This window comes from Narcine bancroftii, chromosome 9 (assembly GCF_036971445.1).
Source record: "Narcine bancroftii isolate sNarBan1 chromosome 9, sNarBan1.hap1, whole genome shotgun sequence".
Taxonomy (NCBI): domain Eukaryota; kingdom Metazoa; phylum Chordata; class Chondrichthyes; order Torpediniformes; family Narcinidae; genus Narcine; species Narcine bancroftii.
Genome location: NC_091477.1, coordinates 121,064,863 through 121,088,409, shown reverse-complemented (window position 1 = coordinate 121,088,409; position 23,547 = coordinate 121,064,863). Strand labels below are relative to the sequence as shown.

The 23,547-nt window shown below is 48.0% G+C and overlaps 1 protein-coding gene across 1 annotated transcript; it reads right to left on the bottom strand.

Annotated features, from left to right (window-relative positions):
• Positions 1-302: 302 nt before the first annotated feature.
• On the bottom strand, positions 303-17,827 carry gmnc (geminin coiled-coil domain containing). The gene is made up of 6 exons (XM_069897816.1): positions 17,792-17,827; positions 16,703-16,855; positions 15,688-15,862; positions 13,092-13,177; positions 10,385-10,501; positions 303-6,836 (listed from the first exon to the last, which is right to left on the bottom strand). The coding sequence occupies exons 1-6, from the start codon at positions 17,825-17,827 to the stop codon at positions 6,243-6,245; spliced, it is 1,161 nt and encodes a 386-aa protein (XP_069753917.1). The 3' UTR covers positions 303-6,242.
• Between the last annotated feature and the right edge of the window lie 5,720 nt (positions 17,828-23,547).

Genomic DNA, 23,547 nt, shown 5'->3' with positions numbered 1-23,547 from the left:
AAAATGTCAGTTATATATCTTTATCTCCTATGGACACTGCAAGACCTGCTGAGTTCCTCCAGCATTTTGGTGCTTTTACGATCATCGGTGTTTTGCTGGTTAACGCTATGTTGAGGTGCTACATAAATGCAAATTGATACAGTTCATTGACTGGGAACACATAGTGCAATGATGAACCTCCAGGGTGTGACGATTGTTGGCTTGTGCTTGAAAGATATGGATAAGATGAGTAGCAACAAGGCACCAAATGACTTCCCCCAGAAGGTGTTATTTTCAGTTTTGTCTCTTTATTTAGACTCCATAGCCAAAGACAAAGCGCAATTAGTTTTTTTAATTTTCTTTAGGTTTCAGGCAGAACAAAACTGAGTGACATTGTACAAAACAAATATATCCAACTACAGTTAAACTGTCACAAACATTGGCACAACCATTGAAAAAAAAACACTCTTAATTCTCACCAAAATGTTAAAAACTGTACAAAATCCACAATTATATACATTCACTGGTTCCTTGACTAGAATTCCTACAGTTTCAGCCTCCAGGACTGTGATGCTCAGATCGTGGGGAGAGGGTGATGTTGGTGGGACAACACCTACTGGTGATTGGGAGCAGGTGAAATGGCTCCAACACATCAAGCAGTGATGAGCTTGTCCCACCCATCCCCACAAATTTAAGCATTAGCCACTGGTGGAGGGAAATTCAGGGATAGGGTAAAGAGGAGGGGGGCCCAGTACATACGCACAATGTACACTTCAGAAACAGGAGCAAATGTCAGCCATCCGGCCCGTCAAGCCCGCTCCGCCATTTAATATGGCTGTGGTTTCAGCTCCACATACCTGTCTGTCCCCAATAACCCTTAATTCTCCTATTGTTCAAAAATCTATCTATCTGTGGCTTAACTATATTTAATAAGACAGCCTCTACTGCTTCCTTAGTCAGAGAATTCCACAGATTCACTCCTCTCTGGGAGAAGCAGTTTCTCTTATTCTCTGACTTAAATCTATTCCACTGAAACTTGAGACTATGTCCCCTAGTTCTAGTCTAACCTGCCTTTGGAAGCAATCTCATTTCTATCCTAGCTTTTCCTTTCATAATTTTATGTCTGTCTAAGATGCCCACTAATGTCACACCCACTACAGAGGACCTGAGGCAGGGTGGGTTGGGATGTGATGAGCCTGTAAGAATGATCTTCATGGACTGTCTCAAGTTCATCAGGATTCCTGGTCATTGCTACCCACTGGGGTTGCTAGCATTTATGGACCAAGGTTAGCAGTGAATGGTTGAATGGCTGGCTGGTGTTCATTGAACTGGCAGAGGCTCTGGAGGGTTGTGGGTGGAATAATTTTCAAACTGAGAAGGGACGGCAAGCAATAAAACAAGAGTGTTCAGAGATGGGAGGGAGAGAGATAGAGTGCTGTGGTTGGGGATTGGAGGGAGGGAGATAGGGAGACAAGTGGTTGAGGATTGAAGGGAGATAGGGTGTCATGGTTGGGTATTGGAGGGAGAGAGATAAGGTGTCACATGGTTGAAGATGGGAGGGAGAGAGATGGGGTGTCAAGTGCTCGGAAATGGATTGGAGTTAGGAGGGAGGGGATAGCATGTCCTGGCCCCATTAATTTCACCCTACCAGTTATTCAGGGATGGGCCAAGTGTCATTCAGCTATTACATCATAGTGGAGTTTCCCAGCTGTGCCCAGAGATCACACCATGCAGTGCTGACAGACGCGCTCTCTCAGAAAATACCAAACCCCCCGTGATGGCTTTCGGTCAAGGGCCAGCCCTGCTCCCACCAACTCTGAAGGTTGTGGGTTCAAGTCCCATTCCAAATGTCAACAGGGAGACTGGGGCTCAGAGGGTGCTGCCCACCGTTGAAGCTCCAGCCTTTAACAAGGGGACAGAAAGGAACAGCAAGGTTCTCACCAGTAGGATCTGGCTGTGTTCAGATTGACTTCTCAACATCTAATCTACTGATTTCAGACAGGCTCTGGGGCATTAAGGAGGTGAGGCACTTCACAGGGACAATACTTGGAGTTTGACACTGGCAATGAAAAACATGCTTTGCAACCAGTGGTGGATCGTTGACACCGCAGTTCTCACCATGTTGGCGAGAGCCATCACCTGAATACCAGATGAGCAGCTTTGGCAATGATCCAGAGCAGGGTCCTGAATCAGTCCAAGATGAAGCAATGACATCTCCAGCCCAGGGTCAACACACACATCTTCACAAAGTCACCTTAACATTAGTAAAATTAATTGGTTAGAAGCAACATTTACAATACAAGCCACCTGGAAGCATTATTTCTTCTCTCATTTACAACACTACTACTGAAAATGTTATGCGGTCCACAGAGATGCCACACTGGGAGCAGTTATTTGCCTTATTTATACATGTCTGACTGGACAGGTTAGAGGAATCAGCAGGTTGCAGCATTAGCCAAGCCTAGTTTAGTAGATACAGACTGTTTCCCTCATGATTCACCAGCCAATGGAATAGAGTGGAGCATCCACTCTTCACTTTGGGATACAAGGATGAGAAATATCCTCATACCTGTGGACAAATCACTGGTTTCTCCTCTGGTTCTTGCATTGGCTGTTCAGCAGAGTGAGCTTGGTGCGGGGTGCAAGATCAGATTGGGGGTGGAGGGGGTGCTGATTCTGAGCCCCACTAAATGTTGACCCCAGTGGGTGGAACCAGGGTCCACCAATATCTGGACACATGAGAGACTGCAGACGGCTGGAAGCTGGAGAGAAACACACTCGGCTAGAGGAACTCAGCGGGACGATCAGGACACAACGTGGTCAGCATTTCGGATATGCCGATGCAGGGCTTTGGACTAAAATTCTTTTCCTCCCTCTCCGCCCACGGAGTTCCACCAGCTGATGGTGTTTTGCACCCTATTACAATCTGTTATCTTACTTAGAAAGTCAGAAACTGGATGGAGTTGAAAATGAGGAATGCAATTCACTCCTCGCCTTTCTGCATTGCCATCTGATCCCAATTTCACAGCCTTCTGCTTCCAAACTATTTGCTCTGCCAGCACTGAACTCCAATAATCGCAATCATTATACAGAACATTCATTTTCAGGAAACCTTTGAAACATTCTTTGTTAATCTTTTGAGAAAGGATTACTTTTAGAATTTAATTGTGCACAATTAGCTAATGAACGCATTGCAACGAGACAGTGGCTGCAATAACGTGGACTCTGTGTGTGCAATAATGCAACCCAGATCCACAAAATGCAGGAAAAAGTTTGTTTCTGGACAACTTAACAATTAATGCGGGCAATGACAATAACAGATCAGATACTATTTATTGTCATGTAATAAAACAGAAATGTAATATTACACACCGTTGCCTTTAGTTTGTCATAAGGAAGACAAATCTTCACATATTAGCATAGGATTCTCTTACAGTCAGAGAAAGACTCCTGTTCAGTTCAAACCATCGGCAACTTGAGCCCAGATCTAAATCTCCAATATAATGAGGAGGCCTTTGGTGCCCAAGACCCTTCTTGCACCCGGCACCCTCTCTTGGTCACCGACCTTGGGGTTGTCTTCTCTGCTTCTCCTTCTCAACAGGGGTGGTGGTGGTGGGGGGGGAGGGAAAAGAGGTGTTCTCCCCATCACTGGTGCCCTGCGCCAGTCCACTGCCACCCCAGAATCTGCAACCCCTCATGGCCACTGCCAAGCACAGGCACCGCCATCTTGGTCCCAGTACCCGCACCACAGGATTTTAAATAAAATACCGTTGGCTCCTTTAACAGGGTGTTTAAAGCCTGTACAAAGCCATCAACAGTGAGACTGGGTGGCAGGACCTTTTGGGACAGCACTATGTCTCCACTCTCCCTTCTCCCTGGGTCTGCACCAACAGCAGTGCTGCCGATACAGCCGCTCTGGCAGAGTCACCATCTTTTTTCCACATCCCCTGAAGGAATAAATATTTGAAAGTATGGATCGACTTGTGGACAGCAATCGTTCCACAGAACCTGCTCGATCCACTGGAGAAGGTGCAGAAACATCAAGAAGGACGTCACCCAAAATCATAACTTAATACTGTCAGGAAAGTCTGAACAACCTGAGGAATTTTTATCTTTTGGCAGAGAAGTAATTTCTGAAAGTCTTTAAATTTCCCTGGGATTTTGATAGAGGTAGGGGGTTCGAATGTTTCCACTTCTGTGAGAGGATGCAAGAATGGTCACGGTTACCAATAAACAGGATAATGAGATAGATTATTACCCAGAGAGTTGGGGAAGGTCCTACAGGATCCAGTATAAGGGGAAAGATGGGTTCTGTGGAAGCGGGGGAGCTGGTGTTATGTCTGGATGTGTGTATTTGCACCGAGGACCTGTTTCATCGGGTTGTACTTGTACAACTTGAACTTGGTGATAAGGATGGAAGGGGCTGTTCATGGTCAGACAACAATCTCTGCACCACATCAGTTTCACCAGTTCCACTTCACCCTCCCCAAAATCCCCTTCGACTCCTCTGTCCCCCAGATTCTACTCCTTGCCCACACATTAATGGGCAACTTCTGATGCCCCATTATCCTGCCTGGCCTGCACATCGCTCGGATCATGGGAGGAGACCCCCATGATCCTGGAGGATGTGCGAACTCCATACAGCCAACACCAGAGGTTCAGGATTCAACCCGGATCACAAACACAGCACCTGGGCCACTATGCCCGCTCCTCAAATTCAAAGTACACTGCCATTCCCACAGTAACCATACGCAGGAAGGGACCAAGGCCAGCTTTTAAGGCAATGGTCTTAGTCAGAATGGTCACCTTTAAACCAGAGCTAAAACCAGCTGCAGCCAATGCAGACCTTCAAACAGGTTCTTTATGACTTGCAATCACAGTGGCCCTGCGTTTATCTTTGCTTGTTTGCGGTTGGCCAGTTTGACTCCCCGGGGAAAGTCAGGGTGCGACCTGCGAGAAGTCCTAGTTTGGCTGCTCCAGGTGAGTAAGTTGCTTCACACAGCTAGTTTTGTATCAGGACAGGAAACAACTCTTAGCCGCTCCTCGTCTCACACACACACACACACACACACACACACACACACACACACACACACACACACACACACACACACACACACACACACACACACACACACACACACACAGGCCATCAGGTAACCCACTCTGCAAGTGATCTCTATGGAATGTGGTGGGAGATCACTCCTGGTACTTTATATATCAATGAACAGTCCCATTGGAAATCATTCTTCCTACATTCCAAGGCATAGAGTTCCTCCGGCAATGGAGACAATCTTTTGCCCAAAGGAGGGAAATTGGTAACCAGAAGACATAGGTTTAAAGTGAGGGGGAGGAGAGAGATTTAATGATAACCTGAGGGGTAACTTTTTTTTTGCACAGAGGGTGGTGGGTGTATGGAACGGGCTGCTGGAGGAGGTGATTGAGGCAGGTGCTGTTGCAATGTTTCAGAAAACAAATAGACAGAGTTTAGAGGGAAACAGAGGTTAGGTGAGACAAGAACTAGAGGGCATGGCTGAAAGGTGAACATAGAGCATTACAACACAGTACAGACCCTTCAGCCCATGATGTTTGCTGATGTAGGTAAACCTACTCCACAACAATCTAATATTAGGGGAACTTCTTCACACAGAGAGCGGTGGGAGTGGGGAATGAGCTGCCAGCTGAAATGGTGAACGCGGGCTCAGTTTTGACATTTTTTAAAAATTTGGAGAGGTACATAGATGGGAGGGGTATGGAAGGAATATGGTCCAGGTGCAGATCAGTGGGACTAGGCAGAATAATAGTTTGGCACAGAGTAGAAGGGCTGAAGGGCCTGTTTCTGTGCTGTAATGCTATGGATATGAGCCAAACGAAGGCAGGTGGGACTTGTGTGGGTGATACATTTTGGTCGGCACAGACAAGATGGGCCAAATGGCCAGTTTCCATGCTGTCTGACTACAGCAGGCTTAACACTAAAAGTCACCAGCAAGGACCAATGGGAGAGATGCCAATTATTCTGCCCATCTTTACACAGTGGCATCGCAATCAAGCCCCCAGTGAACAGAGAGTGTGGGGCATCTCCAGCCACCTCCGAGCAACGCTATCCTCATTTTGGAGTCAGCATTTCAAAGGGAGCGACAAAAGTCCAGTTATCCGTACAAATCCATCTGGCCTCCTTCATGCGAGCTGGTGGTTGAATAGCAGGGGGTGGTGACTTGTGTGTAAACAGCGGTGCGGGGGGGGGGTGGGGGTCAAACTGTGGGTCACTCGACCTGACTGGGAACCCAGGTGAATCTCCAGCCTCCTCCGCCGTCGCGCTGCACAAATGCTTGACCTTGGCAGAAGCTGTGAGTTTTCACGTTGCGGTGGGGGCTGAGGCAGGTGGAGAAGGCCACGCATGTTTTACCGGGTGGAGCCATGACTGGGAAAGGCGTGGCGGTCATTGGGCCTCCGCTACAGGAACACCCCACCGGGCAGGCACTGGCATGGAACTCCATCGCGGCCGAAGCCCCGTGACCCAGAGCAGCGAGATCCGGGCAGTAGTCAGGCTCCTGGTTGTAACCAGGGGACGTCTCGGAAATAATGGCACTGTAGTTAGCTGAGGAACTGTCATCAATCGTGTTGGCATCTTTTAATCCCAAAGTCTTCAGCACCCAGGTGTCAACGCAAGGAGCACCATGCTCCCCCTTGGCAGGGTAGAAGCTGGTTCTGCTCTCACAACCCGAGTTTCTCCGACCTCTCTTGGGCAGGTCGGTGGGCATCTCCGACTCAGGGCCATCCTCTTCCTTTCCCTGAAACAGCCGTTTCTTAATTTTAAGGATTCTACTTTTCCTCTGTCCATTTTGTGTCAACAACCTCTGTTAATGAGAAAACAATCATGAGGCCCAAAGAAGATCTGCAATAACTCGAGACAGATAAGATCATAAGGACATAGGAACAGAAAAAAGACTTTTCAGCCCATCGAGTCCGCCATTTAATCATGAGATGATCCATTTACCCAATCAGCCCCACTGCCTGGCCTTCTCCCCGTAACTTTTGATGCCCTGGTTAATCAAGTGCCTGTCAATCTCTGTCTTAAATAGACCCAATGGCCCGGCCTCCACAACCGCCTGTGGCAACAAATTCCACAGATTCACCACCCTCTAGCTTAAGAAATTCCTCTGCATCTCCATTCTAAATGGACACCCTTCAACCCTGAAGTTGTGCCCTCTTGTCCTGGACTCTCCCACCGTGGGAAACAACCTTTCTACATCTACTCTATCCATGCCTTTCAACATTTGAAATGTTTCAGTAGATTCCAAACCCCCCCGCCCCAATTTCTCCTAATTTCCAATGAATGCAGGTCAAGAACTGTCCAGTGCTCCTCATATGATAACACTTTCATTCCCAGAATCATCCTAGTGAAGCAGTTTTGAACCCTCTCTAACATCAGAACATATGTATGAGGAGCCCCAAAACTGCTCACAATACTCCAAGTGAGGTCTGACCAGTGCCTTATAAAGCCTCAACATCACATCCCTATGGATGGAGGGGACAACAATTACCTGCACATCTCTTGCACCTTTACTGATGTGAAGGTGCCCCAAAATGGTCTCCATCCAGAGAATTCCTTTTTAGAAGTCACCTGACATGGTATTAGAGCCACAACAGAGTCTTTCAACCAACACATGGGCAAATGAACATGTGGTTTTTAACAGCATTCCGAGGATGGGCTGAATGATCTTCTCATGCCATTAATTTCCATAATTTTACCATTGTTAACCAGGATATCTGGGAAATCCCTCCTGATACCCTGCCCATCCTGGTCAAGAGAGGAGGGGGGGGGATTAAACCAAGAAAATCTGCAGACTCTGGGGTCAAATTCAAGACACAGATATGCTGGAGAAACTCAGCAGATCACACAACATCCATTGGAAGTAAAGGGCCTGAGCTCTTCGTTAGGAATAAGGAAAACCAGGTATACCACCTGAATGAAAGGTAAGGGGAAGGAGGAGGAGCACAGGCATATAGGAAAGAGCTCATAGGTGGATACAGGTGGGAGAGCAGAAGAAAAAAAATGGGATAGGGGATAGGGCAGAGAGGTAAGAACTTCTGAGAGAGACTGTAGATGCTGCAAAGCTGGAGCAACACACACAATGCTGGAGGATCTCATCTGTTCAGGCAGCATCCTTGGAAGCCAATAGACAGCCAACGTTTCAGGCTGAAAACATGTTGTAAACTATCTGTTCCCTTCTATGGATGTTGCCTGGCCATTGAACATAGAACATTACAGCATAGAACAGGCCCTTGGCCCACAGTGTTGTTAAGCTACTCAGCTAACCTCACCTACCTCACATCCACAACCCTCGATTTTTCTTACATCATGTGCCTGTCTCTTTTAAATGTCCCTATTGTATCAGCCTCCACCACCACTCTCTACTCTCTGCACTAAAAACTTGACCCAGTCATCTCCCCTAAACTTTCCTCCCCTCACCATGTACAGATGTCTTCTGGCTACTCTTACCCCGCGATAAAGGTGCTGGCTGTCCACCCTATCTATGCCTCTCAATCTTGTAGACCTCTATTAAGTCACCTTTCATCCTTCTTCACTCCAAAGAGAAAAGTCCTAGCTCTGTCAACCTTGCCTCATAGGACACGTTTTCCACACAGCACTCAGAAAGTTGTCCACATCTGGAAAAAGCTGCCAGAGGAAAGCTGTTGGAAGCATGGACCAATTTTGAAGTTGAAAAGATGTTTGGATAGATCTATAGAGAGGAAAGGTTGAGACAGTGGATCCTAACCTTTTTCTTTTCACTCATATCCCACTTTACGTATTCCCTGTGCCATTGGTGCTCTGTGATTAATAAGGAATTGCTTAAGGTGGGATGTGGGTGGAAAGAAAACGTTTGAAAACCACTGTTTTAATCGTCCCTCATTGACTCGTTATGTGCACGGTTTCATAACTCCAAAGGAAATGGGCCAATGACAATTTTTCTCAAGCAAAATATTTCAGTGACAATTGAGTCTAGAACAGTGATTCTCAACTTTCCCTTCCCGCTCACATCCCACCTTAAGCGATCCCTTACTAATCACAGAGCACCGATGGCTTAGGGATTATTTAAAGTGGGATGTGAGTGGAAAGATAAAGGTTGAGAACCACTGGTTTAGAAGGATATGGGCCAAATGCAGAAAAATAGGACCAGCCCAGAGCCGGTTTGGTCAGCATGGACAAGTTGGGCCAAAGAGCCTGTTCCTAGGTGTAGGATTCCATGTCTCTCACAGCCAGCAACTTTAAACTGTATGAGGCTCATTAGCCTAGATCATCTCTTTACATTGTTAGTGAGACCTGAGGCCATAGCCTACACACCTACCTGAACCTGCTCTCTAGAGACCCATTTCATAAAATTCAAGCCAATTCTACTGGTAGGGGAGTCGAGGACAAGAGGGGATAACGTCAGGATTGAAATAGCCCATTTAAAACAGAGATGCAGAGGAACTTCTTCAACCAGAGAGTGGTGAAACTCTGGAATTTTCCACCCCGGGCAGCTGTGGAGGCCAGTTCATTGGGTCTATTTAAGGCAGAGATTGATAGGTATCTGAATAGTCAGGGTATCCAAGGTTATGGAGAGAAGGCCGGGGAGTGGGGCTGAGTGAGAGAAGGGATCAGCTCATGGTGGAATGGTGGAGCGGACTCAACGAGGCAAATGGCCTATATTGTACAGTGTTATGGGTTAGACAGCAAGGCCAGGAAATCCATAATAACATTTTAGGCCTTCTGGTGCAACTGGAACTATCTCAATAGCAATTAGAGTATCGGTATAAATTAAATGTTAATGATACAGCACGGTAGAAGGTCCTTTTGCCCATGAAAGCTGTGCTGTTTCATTACACCCATTTAATCTGCCAACTCCATATGTTTTGGTATCTGAAAGGAAACCAGAGCACTAAGAACAAACCCATGAAGGACACGGGGAGAACGTACAAAGTCCTCACAGGCTGCGCAGGATTCAAACCCAGGCCATTATGCTAACCATTACACTAATCTCTGGGTTGCCTCCCACCCTCCAAAATGTACATTAGGGTATGTTGGGCGACATTGGCTCATGGGCCGGAAGGGCATGTTACTGTGCTGTATGTCTAAAATAAAAATAGCACAGTTCGTGTCGCAGTTAGCACAATGCTATTACAGGGCCGCAACACGGGTTCAAATCCGATGCTAACCGTGAGGAGTTTGTCCATTCTCCCCGTACCTGCACGAGTTTCCTCCGGGCGATCCAGTTTCCTCCTACCATTCCAAAAGTATGGGGCTGTGGGTTATTTGGGCAGCACAGACTCGTGAGATGGAAGGGCCTGTTAACCGTGCTGTATATCAAATGTAAAAATGTAAAGTTTAATAGAAAATAAAAAGGGTTTCACAGCAACGTACCTTTGCCTTGTCTTCTAGAGATTTGAGGCAAGTAGAATTCAGGTATTCCCTCAACTTGCTGTTTTCCTCTTGGAGTCGGGCAAGTTCTTCGTCCTTTTGTTCAAGACTCTCCTGAAGCTATGGGAGTTATCACAGAAGACCATTAGTTCCATACAAGTTGGCTGTTGGAATATAATCAAGATGCATCTCCGTCCCCACAATCGTTGGCCTTTAGCAGCAGCTGAAGATGGTTGGACTTAGGATAATGACCTTGAGAAATCTTCCTGCAATATCTGCTTCCAATGTCCAAATCATTTCCAAATGAGAACTTCCATGTCCAAAGCATCTGACATGTTTCCAGCTGCTGAAAGCTTTCCATCATAGACCCTTCTAGGAGATCGCCATAAACACAGAGGTCATTCATGGGTTGGTGAAACTTTATGAATGTGTGTTGGAATTGATGGGAACTTTAGATGTCAGGGGACAGGAGAGTCAATAATCAAAGAACACAGATAGAAACTAAATGGATTGGGGTTCACCCAAATGGAGGACTTTTCCTTTAAAGAAACATAGTTGGGAACATGTGATATTCAACAGAAATTTTCACAATGGAATTTCATATTTGAAAATTAAAAACCTGCAGATGTTTGAAATCGAAGATAAAAAGAAAGCCTGGTGGTAATACTCCAGAGGTCAGGTATCACTTGTGGAAAGAGAAGCAAGCCCTCTGGCGAGAAATCTTTTCAGGGAATGGAAATGGGAAAGGGTGCAAAGTAGAGGCATCGGAATGATTGGGGAGCTGTTTCAATTAAGTCAGCTTTATGGCTGCCTTCAAAGCTCCCACGATTTTAATAACCAAGGCTCAGAAAAAGATAAACAGAAAGTAACTACATATCTTCAACTGCTGGGCTGTGCAGGGATGTTAATCAGATGACTTCTGACAGTAGTTTACCTCAAACACGTTTCTCCTGGTACATTTGGGACAGACATTTGTAACTGAGCAAATGTTCTCGAACGCTTATCACATTCAGAAATTAGAAATTAGAAGAGATGAGGAAAAACTTCTTTAGTCAGAAGATCATGGATTTGTGGAACTCACTGCCACATACAGGAGTGAAGGCCTGATCACCGGGAGATTTTAAGCAGGAGATTGATAAGTATCTGGGGATATGGGGAAAAGGCTGGGAATTGGAACTAGATGTGAGTATAGTTCAGCTTAGGGTAGAGTTGTAGAACAGACCTGATGGGCCAAGTGGCCTACTTCTGTTCCTTGATCTTGTGAAGTTTATTGTCACATCCACCAAGATACACTGTTAGAGATTGTTTGGGGATCAGACCAATTAAACAACTCATTCATAGTTCAAGTAAGACATGGATAAGAAGTTCTCATTTAGAGCAAGAGATCAGTTGGGATGAAGCAAAGGCAACATAATGTTCTAGTGTGGGGCTCATTCAGGAGTCTGATAACAGCAGGAAAGAAACTGTCCTTGAATCTGGCCATATGTGATCTCAGACCCATGTATTTTCTTCCTCATGATAAGGGGGGTGAAGAGAGTGTGGCCAGGGTGGGATGGGTCTTTCAATATATCGGCTGCATTTTCAAGGCAGTGGGAGTTATAGATGGAGTCAATAGAGGGGAGGGGGTGTGTGATGGAGTCAATGGAGGGATAGGGCTGTGTGATGGAGTCAATGGAGGGGAAGGGGGCTGTGTGATGGAGGGGAATGGGGTGTGTGATGGAGTCGATGGAGGGGAGTGGGGTGCAGATGGAGTCGATGGAGGGGAGGGGGTGCGTGATGGAGTCAATGGAGGGGAGGGGGTGTGTGATGGAGTCGATGGAGGGGAGGGGGTGTGTGATGGAGTTGATGGAGGAGAGGGGGTTGTGAGATGGTCTGAGCCATGTTCACAACCCACTGCAGTTTTGTATGGTCTGGTACACAGCAGTTACCATCCCACATAATGAAGCAACCTGACATGATGCTGTCAAAGGTGCACTTGTAGAAGTTGTTATGGAAATGCAGGGGACATGTTCAATTCCTTCAGGCTTCTGAGGAAGTAGAGATATTGGTGCAGTTTCCTGGCCATTGAATCAATATCAGTGGGACAGGACAGGTCAGTGGAGACATTTACACCTAGGAACATAAAGCTGTGACAACCTCCACCTCAGCATCGTTCCTGTAGACCAGGGAGCAAGGTTCAACCTTCCTCCAGAAGTCTTTGACAAGCCCTTTGGTCTTGCTGACATTGAGGGTCCAGTCCATCAATCCACAAGTCCCTTCATATCTCTTTAGGGGAGGAAATGAAGCCAGAGCAGCGTGGATGGGATAGTGGTTAGTGCAACGCCGTTACAACACAAGCAACTGGGTCTATACCAGGGTTCAAGTCCCGCACTGTCTGGAAGACATTTGTACGGTCTCCCCGTATCTGCAAGGGTTTTCTCTAGGGTTTCCGGTTTCGTCCAACCATTCAAAACGTACTGGGGGTGTAGGTCAATGGGGTGTAAATTGGGTGGCACAGTCTCAAGGGCACAAATGGCCTGTAACCATGCTGTATGTCTAAATTTTTTTAAATAATAATAATAATTCTGAATAAAGCTTGCCCATTGACCCATGCTCCTATTCTCTTAACTCAGAGATGCCTCAATTAAACAAAGTCACTCTGCTCAGCCACCGTAGAGGTTGCAGATGGCTGAACAGGCCCTCAAGGACAATAATTCTTGCATCAACTTACCAGTTTGTTTTTATGGAGCTGAGATGATAAATGTGCAGTCCACCTGAGTTCATCCTGAGCCGCAGTGTCAAACAGGGAGAAGTACTCTGGTGAGGAATGGAAACAAATGACTGGACAACTTGAACTATTCCTGCCAGTCGACCCACCTCAAACACGGCTCAACAAAAGTTGTATTGGAAGGAATCATCTGATGACTATTAGCAAGAATTATTAGCGCAGAGTTCCAGTCCAGGTACAATCCTGATTTCCAGTGATGTCAAAGTTGTTCACCACAGAAACAGACCCTTCTGCCTATGCTGACCTTCCCCCCCCCCCCCCCCCCCACCCCCATCTACTCTAATCCCATTAGGTCCATACCCTTTACTGCTTTTCCCATTCAGTGTGGTTGATGGACTTGGGTCCCATCAAACAATCTCAGTGTCTGACAAACTACAGTGTCCCAAACTAAATGAACCATCATGATGCGGTTCGGGCGATGCTATTACAGTGCTAGTAGCCTGGGTTCGAATCCAGCACTATCTGTGACCTGCATGGGTTTCCTCCCACCTTCCCAAATGTGTGGGGTTGTAAGTTAATTGGGTGTAATTAAGTGGCTCAGGTTTAAATGGGCAAAATTGGCTTCTAGCGTGTTGTAAAAAACTTTTTTTTAAAATCACTTGGACCATCTAGATAAGCTATTAAAATGTCCCAGATGTCCCAGACCAAATAAATTACCTCAAATCACATGTACCACCTTTAATAATTATCATTATTAAATCTCAGTCAGCATATTTACAATTTAAAAAATGAGGACAATAGAGAGAGTGGATGGTTATTGTCTTTTTCCCAGGGTTGGGGGCTCTAAAACAAGGGGTCATAGATACAAGGTGAGAGGGGAAAGATTTAAAATGGTTCCAAATGGGTCCACCTTATTCACAGAGAGTGGCATGTATTCCTTGGAATTCAGAAGAATGAGGGGGACCTCCTTGAAACATTTTGAATGTTGAAAGGCCTGGACAGAGTTGATATGGCAAAGTTGTATCCCCTGGTAGGGGAGTCAAGGCCAAGAAGACATCCCTTCAGAATTGAAGGGCATCCATTTAAAATTGAGATGCTAGGAATTTCTTGAGCCAGAGAGTGGTGAAACTTTGGAATTTGCTGCCACAGGTGGCTGTGGAGACTAGGTCGTGGGGTGTTTTTAAGACAGAGATTGGTAGGTATCTGAATAGTCAGGTTATCAGAGGTTATGGGGAGAAGGCAAGGGAGTGGGGCTAAGTGGGAGAATGGATCAGTTCATGATTAAATGCCAAAGCAGACTCGATGGGCCAAATAGCCTATTTCTGCTCCTATGCCTCATGGTCTTGCGTCTCTTTGTGTGGATGGATCCCAGACAAATCACTGATTCTGGTCTAAATCAAGATGACCTCTTTGAAAGAGTGTCCTTCCGGTCAGATGAAAGAGCAAAGAGGACCAAGGGAAAGTCAACATGTTTGTCCCTAAGGGATTTCTCAGTGCTACTCTGGGACAGACAGGGTGTGCCGTGGAACGATGAGAAAAGACCATTCAGCCCTTTGTCTTTGTCTTTTCTTCCATTCAGCATGACTATGGCTAATCATGCAATCTCAGTTCCCCATTCCTGTTTACATTCCCCTCCATCCCTTTAGCCAGAAACATATCAATGAACCGGCCTCAACTAACTTTCTGTGGTGGGAAGTTCCACAAATTCCCAACTTTCTGAGATGTGGAAGCTATGGAGAGGGTGCAGAGGAGATTTATCAGGAAGTTGCCTGGATTGGAAAATAGGTCTTCAGACACAAGGTTAGCAGAGCTGAGGCTTTTCTCTTTGGAGCATAGAAGAGAGGAGACTTAATAGAGGTCTACAGGATTCTGAGAGGCATAGATAGGGTGGACAGTCAGCATCTGTTTCCTAGCTTAGGAATATCAAACACCAGAAGACATAGGAACAAAGTGAAGGGAGGAAAGTTTAGGGGAGGGACATCAGGGATCTTTTTTTTTAAACAGAGAGTGGTAGGTGCCTGGAATGCCTTGCTGGGGGTGGAGGCTGGAACATTGGGGACATTTAAGAGAGACAGGTACATGGATGGAAGAAAAAATAGATAGATGACGGTGTAGAGAGGGTATAATATTCTTTGAAGGAATATATGGGTCGGCACAACATCAAGGGCGGAATGGCCTGTACTGTTTTATAGTGGTCGATGAAGTTTCTCCACATTTCATACCCCTTCTCTTCGACTGAACTTGCTCTAGTGTCAGCAGGGCGAAGGGGGGGGGGGGGGGGACGGGGATGATCCACTGAGCAACCCCCCGCCCCCCCGAACTCGGGCCAGGTTCGGTGTCAGCCCCCCGGGAAGGAGCCGTCGTAAATCAGCGGGCGGTGCACGCGTCTCACGCCAACTTTAAGGTTTAGCCCGGGATTATTTCTAGCGAATCCAGCCCAAGGTCGGGGTAACAGAGTGAACAGCGAGGCTGAGTGAACGGCTCCCCCGGCCACGCAGGAGCGAGGAGCTGCGGCTCTGGAGGTCGGGCAGGCTGGATCCTGCCCTGTCCGGGCTGCGCTGGGCTCGGAGCCCGGCCGTGCGCTCGCTGAGGCTCTTACCTTGCGGCTGAGCCTCTCGCTGGCTGCCTGTGCTGTTGTCCAGGATACCGCCCGGCCATTGGGAGTACCATGTTTCCATGGAAATGTCAACACTGGCTGACGTGGAGAGCGAGGAGGAGCGCTCATAGCTCTGGTCTCCGACAAAGAACTGGTCCTGGCAGGAGAGGACGGTGTTCTGTGGAGAGATGGGGAAGGGGGGTGGGGTGAGGGTGAAAGAGAGGTGGGGGGAAGGGAAGGGCAGGGAGAGGGGGAGAGGGGCAGGGAGAGGGGGAGAGGGGCAGGGAGAGGGGGAGAGGGGCAGGGAGAGGGGCAGGGAGAGGGGCAGGGAGAGGGGCAGGGAGAGGGGCAGGGAGAGGGGCAGGGAGAGGGGCAGGGAGAGGGGCAGGGAGAGGGGCAGGGAGAGGGGCAGGGAGAGGGGCAGGGAGAGGGGCAGGGAGAGGGGCAGGGAGAGGGGCAGGGAGAGGGGGAGAGGGGAAACAGAGAAGGGGGACAAAGAAAGAGAGGGCAGAGGGACCAAGAGAGGGGGGGGACACCGAGAGAGGAGGCAGAGGGAGAGAGAGGGGGGGAGATAGAAAGTAAGAAAGGGAGAGAAGAGAGATGGGAACGAGGGAGTAAGAAAGGAGGGGAGAGAGAGGGAGCGAGATAGGGAAAGGGGAGAAGGTGAACAGGCGGAGATGAAAGAAGACGGAGGGGAGGGACGAGCGGAAGGCAAGAAAACGCAGGGAGGGAGAGAGAGGCATGGGGAAGGAAGGGAGAGGCCAACGACAGGGAGGTGGAGGGTATGTAGGAAGAAGGGGAGAGGTGGCACAAAGAGGAAGGTAGAATGGGAGAACCGAATATGAAAACGAGGGTAGTCGGGGGAAGGGCGGGAGGAGGGGGAAAAGGCAGAGGAAGGGGAGAAAGATCGGGGAATGGAGGGAGGGTTGGAGCAGAGGAAGGAAGGAAGGGGAGAGGATAGTGTGAGCAGGTTACACACACACACACACGCTCTGACACACAATGAACAAAGTTGTACATGGACCGCGAAGTGTTTCCGCGGGTTGGACCCTCGCCATCGCCAGTTGCCGGCGTGTGGTCGCTGGTCTCTCTCATTTGCTGCTTTTTGACCATTTATTTGAGGCTTTCTCTTCCACTGACGTGTTTCCAGCTCTCGGGGCTGCGTTGAGTTCTACGCGGGGGTTTGGCTTCAGTTCTGGGTCCACAACACTTTAGGGAAGATATTTGTCCGCAAGAAAAGTCTTTGCCAGACACTCCCACCTCCCGGGAAGGGGCGGAGTAGGTTGCCCCTTTCCAAGCTCCCTCCTTCCCTTCCAGCTACACTTTACAAGATTCGGAACTTTGTCCTCAGTTTTACAAGTTGGAATTCCTTCGACCACCAGCGGTTGAAAAGGGGGGGGGGGGTGGTGAAGAGAGAGAGACACTGAAGGCGGAGAGGGGTGGGTGTGAAAGGAGAGGAGCAGTATGAAGGGAAAGAGCATCCAATTGCAAGGAGAGAGGGAGGGGCAGCGAACGGAATAGATATATTTATCCGAAAGTCACAGGAGGACACAGATACAGTCAGACGGGGTAGATGTGGGGGGGGGGGGGGGGAAGAAGGAGTTAGAGGGGATTCATGGAAATGGGAAAACTGTGATGGAAGTCAAAAATGCAGAAGAGGTCATTGAGGCAGACGATGAAGAGAGTTGATAGAAGGATGGGGGGGGGGAATATACATGATGGAGGGAAGGGGGAGTTAGTGGGAGGGGAAAGTACTGATTGAGAAAGGGAGGGCGAGAGAGAGCGAGACGGGCCTGAGTGAAACACAATCTCACTTATACGAGCGTTAGTTTCGAGGTTCCACCGCACATTGAACAGAAAGAGTTGTTCTCTCTCTCTACACACACTATAAACAATGCTGCCCCGATCATCAGATTTTAATAGAGGAAATATTCCATTCTAAAATCACACACCAAATTCCTGCTGCGGGAAGGGGTTTTGAAAAATGTGTTCCGTTTTTCGTTCTTGCTGGTCTGGAAGGTTTTTGTTGCTCAGGAGTTGACTCTTCAGTTTAAAGATCCTGAAATTTCAGTCCAACTCATTTCCCCCCGCAAGTGCGCCGAATTGCCGCATTTTTCACGAACACGATCTCAGTGACAGGCATCGCCTTCGCTTCCCGAAACTGTACAGCGAACAGGCTTCAGGAGCACGGAGTAAACTGCGGGGCAGATGCCCTTGAAGATTCCCACGCCTCCGTCTGAAGCAGGGACTCCGCACAAAAGTGCCAAAGGGTCGAATCTACATCTCACAATGTCGTCTGTACAAGCCCAATAATTCTAGATGAAGCGTGAGGCAGAGGGTGTGTGTGTATTCTGTACAATCAGTGGACTGCAGCCCACGCTTTCGCAGCGTTCCATCCTCCTTTCCTTTCACACAGCGTTCCCTCGCAGGGGGAGAGACTTTTCCCAAGAACTGGCTGGGATGAACACAGAGTAGTTGGGGAAAGGGGCTGGGGGGATCCAGCATGCGGGAGACTCCAGTTTGTGACTTGTGGTTCAGATTTTACAACTTGCTGAGACTTTCACTGCTGCACCTGCGCTGGGAGCTTTGGTTCATTTCAAAGACGATCCCAAAATGCTTTTTTCTTTGGGGGGATAAAAACAATATTATTATAACCAACCCCTCACTCGACTTTAATCGCCAATTCAAATTCACTTACCATCCTGAAGAGTGCGTGTGGCAGGGCAGTCGGTCACAGAGGCAGGCGCACACGTTCGGTTTAAAACTCACAGCCCTTTAAACCGACCTCAGAATGTGGCCCCAGGGTGGTGCTGAGCTCTAATCTAAATCAGTGACGCCTCCCGGACCAGCTCGACGAGCGATCTGATTTGGTGCAAAAAGCTGTCAACCTTGTGACGTGCAGACCTTCAGAAATAAAAGTCAACCGAGCAAACCAGAAACAACCCTACAGTTTGCAGGGGGAGCCTTCGTTTCTCTGGGCGACCCCGCTCAATTTATCTTCCTTGCTTGCAGAAATGACCGCCCCCCCCCCTCCCCCCGGAGGATACAAGAGTGGGATCGCAAAAGATGTCCTACAGCCCGGCACACGCAGTGCTGCGGCTTGGAGTGCGCTGGGCGCGGTTTTCATCTCGGAGAGTCGGGTTAATGGCGAGTTTGCCGTGCCAACCCGACAATGATCTGAACTTGGAAGTCCACGAAATGGGCGTGTGAAATCTTGGGCGTTCAAAGCAGCAGTGGGGAGGGAAGGGGTGGAGTGATCTCAATTAGAGAGTTGTCTCCAAGAGAGCATTTATTAGCCTGCTGTCTGGGTTGGAGTGAACAGGTAACCTGACCCCGCCCCTCTCCTCGGCGAGAACTAAGATCAACTCCAGGGATGTGTGAAACACCCTTGGAAAACAAAAATACACCGACATATGGAAAGTTGACATTTCATTCTACTCTGGAGAGCGTTTCATTCAGTTAACCCATTAGGCGTCTTGAGTGAAAAGACAAATCTTTCCCCATTCGCATTGTCACCGCATGACTTGTCCACATGTGCTAAGGTTAATTACCAAGCCAATTCTGTCCGTCTCCTCTTCGAAGGGAAGTTTGCAAGTTGTCGGATCTGCGGCGGATTAAAGCGGGGAGCCCATTTCTCCAGTTTCTGGTCGAAATGGATGCTTAAGTATTTAGATCCTGAACGGATTAAAGAACGCATTTCAAGCTAAGACCATGGGAAAGCGTGTAATCTGTTTTGTTGTTTACAGGAATACCTTCATTTCAGTAATAAGGTCATTTTTTTTCATCTCTCTAAGAAGAGTATTTGAAAAATCATCGCAGAAGCGTTGACTTCTGCCTGAACTCCCTGGCACCCTTTGAGCTCGTGTTAACGGGTTTCTCTGTTATTTAGACACACTAGAGAAAAGATCATCAAAAGTTCTTTTATACATCAAATTAGAACTATTGCACATTTACAATTGACTTCATGTGTTATCAGAAACCATCTAGATGCAGAAACGTTAAGAATTATGAGAATTATGGGGTCAATGAATAATGATGGAATTCATAATTATTTTGCTTTAATTAATAACATATGTTAATGCATTTCTCTTTTTTTTTGCAGAACCCTTGTGTGGGAACTGGTCAGTGCTGCTAAACGTCAGGGTTTCTGCAGAGGGAACTAGCCCATGGATGGACGCTGAGCCTGCTTCTGCAATACAACCTGGAACCCTGTGAGACCTCAACTCACGTCGGCTCGGGATGGAAATTCGTCAAAATAAGTCAACAGAACCACACTTTCATCGGCCAGGAAAGGGAAGGAGCCGAGAGGAGTGGCCCAGCGATCGACCTGGCCACTTTGCCTCCCCAGAGGTGCCTGCTCTTTTGCACAATTTAAGCAAATTGCCCCAATATCGGCCTAAAACTCTTCGAGACTGCCGCCATGTTGAAGAGTTGAAAGGTTAAAGCCTGGTGGGGGTTGACGTCATCACTTTGCGTCCACTTCCACTCCAAACTTTTCTGAAAACTTTATCAAAGTTTGCTGAAATTGACTCTGCCCATCCCCCACTCTCCTCTTGATGTCCAGAGATGTTTCAGTCAAAATCTGCACTTATAAAAATTCAGTGCAGAGCTGAGTTGGAGCCATATTCTCTCTTAAACTGGCTGCAGACGGACCAGAGCCCAATCTGGTCCAATGGCCATGAGTTATGCCTATTTTATTCTGTTTTTGATTTCCATGGATGAAATTATCAGTAAATTCGTTACCATTTGCATATATTCCGTTCATTTCGAATTTGCATTAAATATCCATGCGAGGAAAGAGAAACAAACAAGTTTTTTTCTGGGAGAAAAAATAACTTAATTATAATTACTGAGGATATAGGACAAAAATATTGTTCCTGTTGCGAAATTCGTTTGATTACATCTTGTAACAAACACGCGAATGATTTTTGCAAGGTTTTGCAGCTATTTTGGTCGTTTTAAGACCCATATTTCGTACATTTGCTCGTTTTTTCTGCGTATTTGTTTAAATAGACGCAATACATTAAAATATGATGCAAAGTCTATAATTGGACAGCAAAGCGCCCCATCATTAATCCGATCATCCAGTCGTCGTTCTGTGTTATTTGCCAGCCTCAGAAGACAAAACGATTTAGTTGGGAAAAAGTGAGATTGACTTCAAATGTTTCAATGTATGGCAATAAAAGAAAGAGGGAAATTGGGCTTGTTATTCTATGTATTTCAGACACTGCCCCCTAATGGTGCGGGAAATTAAGTTGGCAAACTTGTCCGTCCACAACGGATGCGCTGGGAAATATCCCGCAATGTTTTCCAACGGATCGGGAGGTCGGGCTGTCCCCGGGACGGGGGATTCCCCAATGCCTCTAATGTCGTCGTGGTCGGCGGAGAGGAGGGGCGAGGGTGGGAGTTGAACACTTGTCCAACGCCAACCCCGAGTTCAGGAGATGGGACGGGAGGCATTGGATGGGCGAATTGCAATTGGAAAGGAAACAGGACGTGGGTGGCTAACAGCTCCGCTCTGAGGGTGAGATCCATGGGGAGCGAGAAGGGGAGCGCTGGGGACACCCAAGGAGGGTGCTGGAGGGACTCAGCCTGTGAACAAGCACGTTCCTGCAACTCGTCGAGGCTCACATCCAAGTTTCCCTCCAGTTCTGTTGGTATCGATAGATCGAGATTCCGGGTGCGAACATTAACGTCTCCTTGGAGAAAAGCTGGGATCATGAACAATGAGGTAAAAACACAAGGCTGGAGAAACTCAGCAGGTCAAACAGGGTCCTTTATGGATACAGAACCAACATTTCGGCCTTGAGCCCTTCAAGGTCTGGATAGCTGTATCCACCTGCTCTATAAAGGACCCTGTTTGACCTGCTGAGTTTCTCCAGCCTTGTGTTTTTACTTGAACCGCGGTGTCCGCAGACTTTCGTGTTTTACAACAAACATTGAGTTGTTGGAGGGACCAAGGGGCAGCGTCAGTGGAGAGAGATGGCCAGTCAATGTTTCGGGTCGGGAGCTGTATGCAACCATTTCTCCCTTTGGAGGCTACCCAGCAACCTCCTTCACACCCCCCCCCCCCCCCACCCCACCTCGCGGAGTCCCTCCCTTCTCGTCGTTAGCGGGATTGTGTTCACTCCGGCGGCTGAGCGACCGCTCGGCACTTCCCAAAGGGCGAGGCTCGATGTGCCTGCTGTGAGAGCGCCCGGTCCAGTAAACCGCGGACCGGTCCATCAGGGGGTCGCAGGAGGCTGAGGACCCCCGCGGGCCGAGCGGCATCAGGGAGAGAAAAGGAACGAGGGGTTGACGTTTGGAGCCTAGCCCCTTCATCAACAGAGAAAAGCTGATTTAAAAAAAGAGGAAAACTTGCTAGGCCGAGTGCTAGCACCTCCGCGATGGGTCGAATAGCCTTTCTATGGTTCTGCATTATTTCTGGCGACCTGGTGGCAACAGTTCCAAGAGTGAAGCTACTACACAGAATGGGATTTCTACCCTGGCTGAACAGAGAGCGGGGAGATTCCTTCTGCCAGAAGGGAAGGTTCCCCCCCGGAAGGGAAGGCTCCCTCCCGCCAGTCAACACGCTGAATCGCCCACCTTCGTGCCCACCCTGTCTCCTGCCTCCCTTCACAACTAATTTCTCACTTCCAAAGGCGAATGGTTTAAAACAAAAAGCGTTAATTCGCCCTCCCCGCCCCGTCCTATTCGGAAAGAGTTGGGGAAGATTCGGGGCTCCAACGTTCACTCGGGGAGGAGAGATGGGGGCGGCGGCGGCGATTGGCAGCTCCTGGAACCGGGAATCACGACCCAACACAAGAAGGGGAAGAAGCCTCCCTGGCCTGGCCGACCGCTTGCGGGGTCCCACTGTGGCAACCTGCCTGTTCCCAAATGACTCCCTCATCAAACGGAGCGGTGGGCCACGAGAACTCCGACCCTGCCCCGTTCAACAAGAAGGATACCTGAGCCCCAGTCCCCCGTTTCCGAACACACATTCCCCTTCTTCGTATTAGAAGAAATCCTGCAGATGCCAGAAACCTGAAATGGAAATGGAAAATGCTGGAAACACTCAGCAGGTCAGGTTGTACCTGTGGAAACAGAAACACAGGTCCCTGAACTTTCAACAGAAGTGAAGAAAGTTTTGAAGCTAATGAGAATGGTGCCGAAAATCAGGCTTTGGTGGGACCCTTCCAACTGCCTGAAGACAAGATTGAGTTTCTAAAGGACATACGAAATAGAGGAATTGAGTGATATGGGGAATAGGCAGGTAGGTGGAGCTGAGTCCATGGCCAAATCGACCAGGCTCCTGCACCATCACTCAATAATATCATGGCTGATCTGGCCATGGACTCAGCTCCACCTACCTACCTGTTCCCCATATCACTCAATTCCTCTGTTCTTCGAAAATTTATCTACCTGTGTCTTAAATACATTAAAATCAGTGCTTTGCAACTTTTTCTCCCCCACTCACATACCACCTTAAGTAATCCCTTACTAACCATAGAGCATCCTCTGCCATCCTACACCATCGGTGCTCTGTGGTTAGTAAGGGATTACTTAAGATGGTATGTGAGTGGGGGGGGGGGGGGAAGGTTGAGAACCACTGCATCAAATCAAGCCCCCTCTTCTGCTTCCCTGGGCAAACAACAACATAATCTCATCCCCCTACCTGAACCACACACCTCCGATAAGTGTAAATGTCAACCATATGGATACAAATCTGTTTCTGTAAAAATGCAAACTCCTTTGGGGCAACTCGATTGGCGTAGCAGTTAGCGCAGTGCTGTGACACCATCAGCGATCCTGTGCTGTCTGTAAGGAGTTGAGACCTTCTCCCTGTGTCTGGGTGGGTTTTCCCCCGGGGGATCCGGTTTCCTC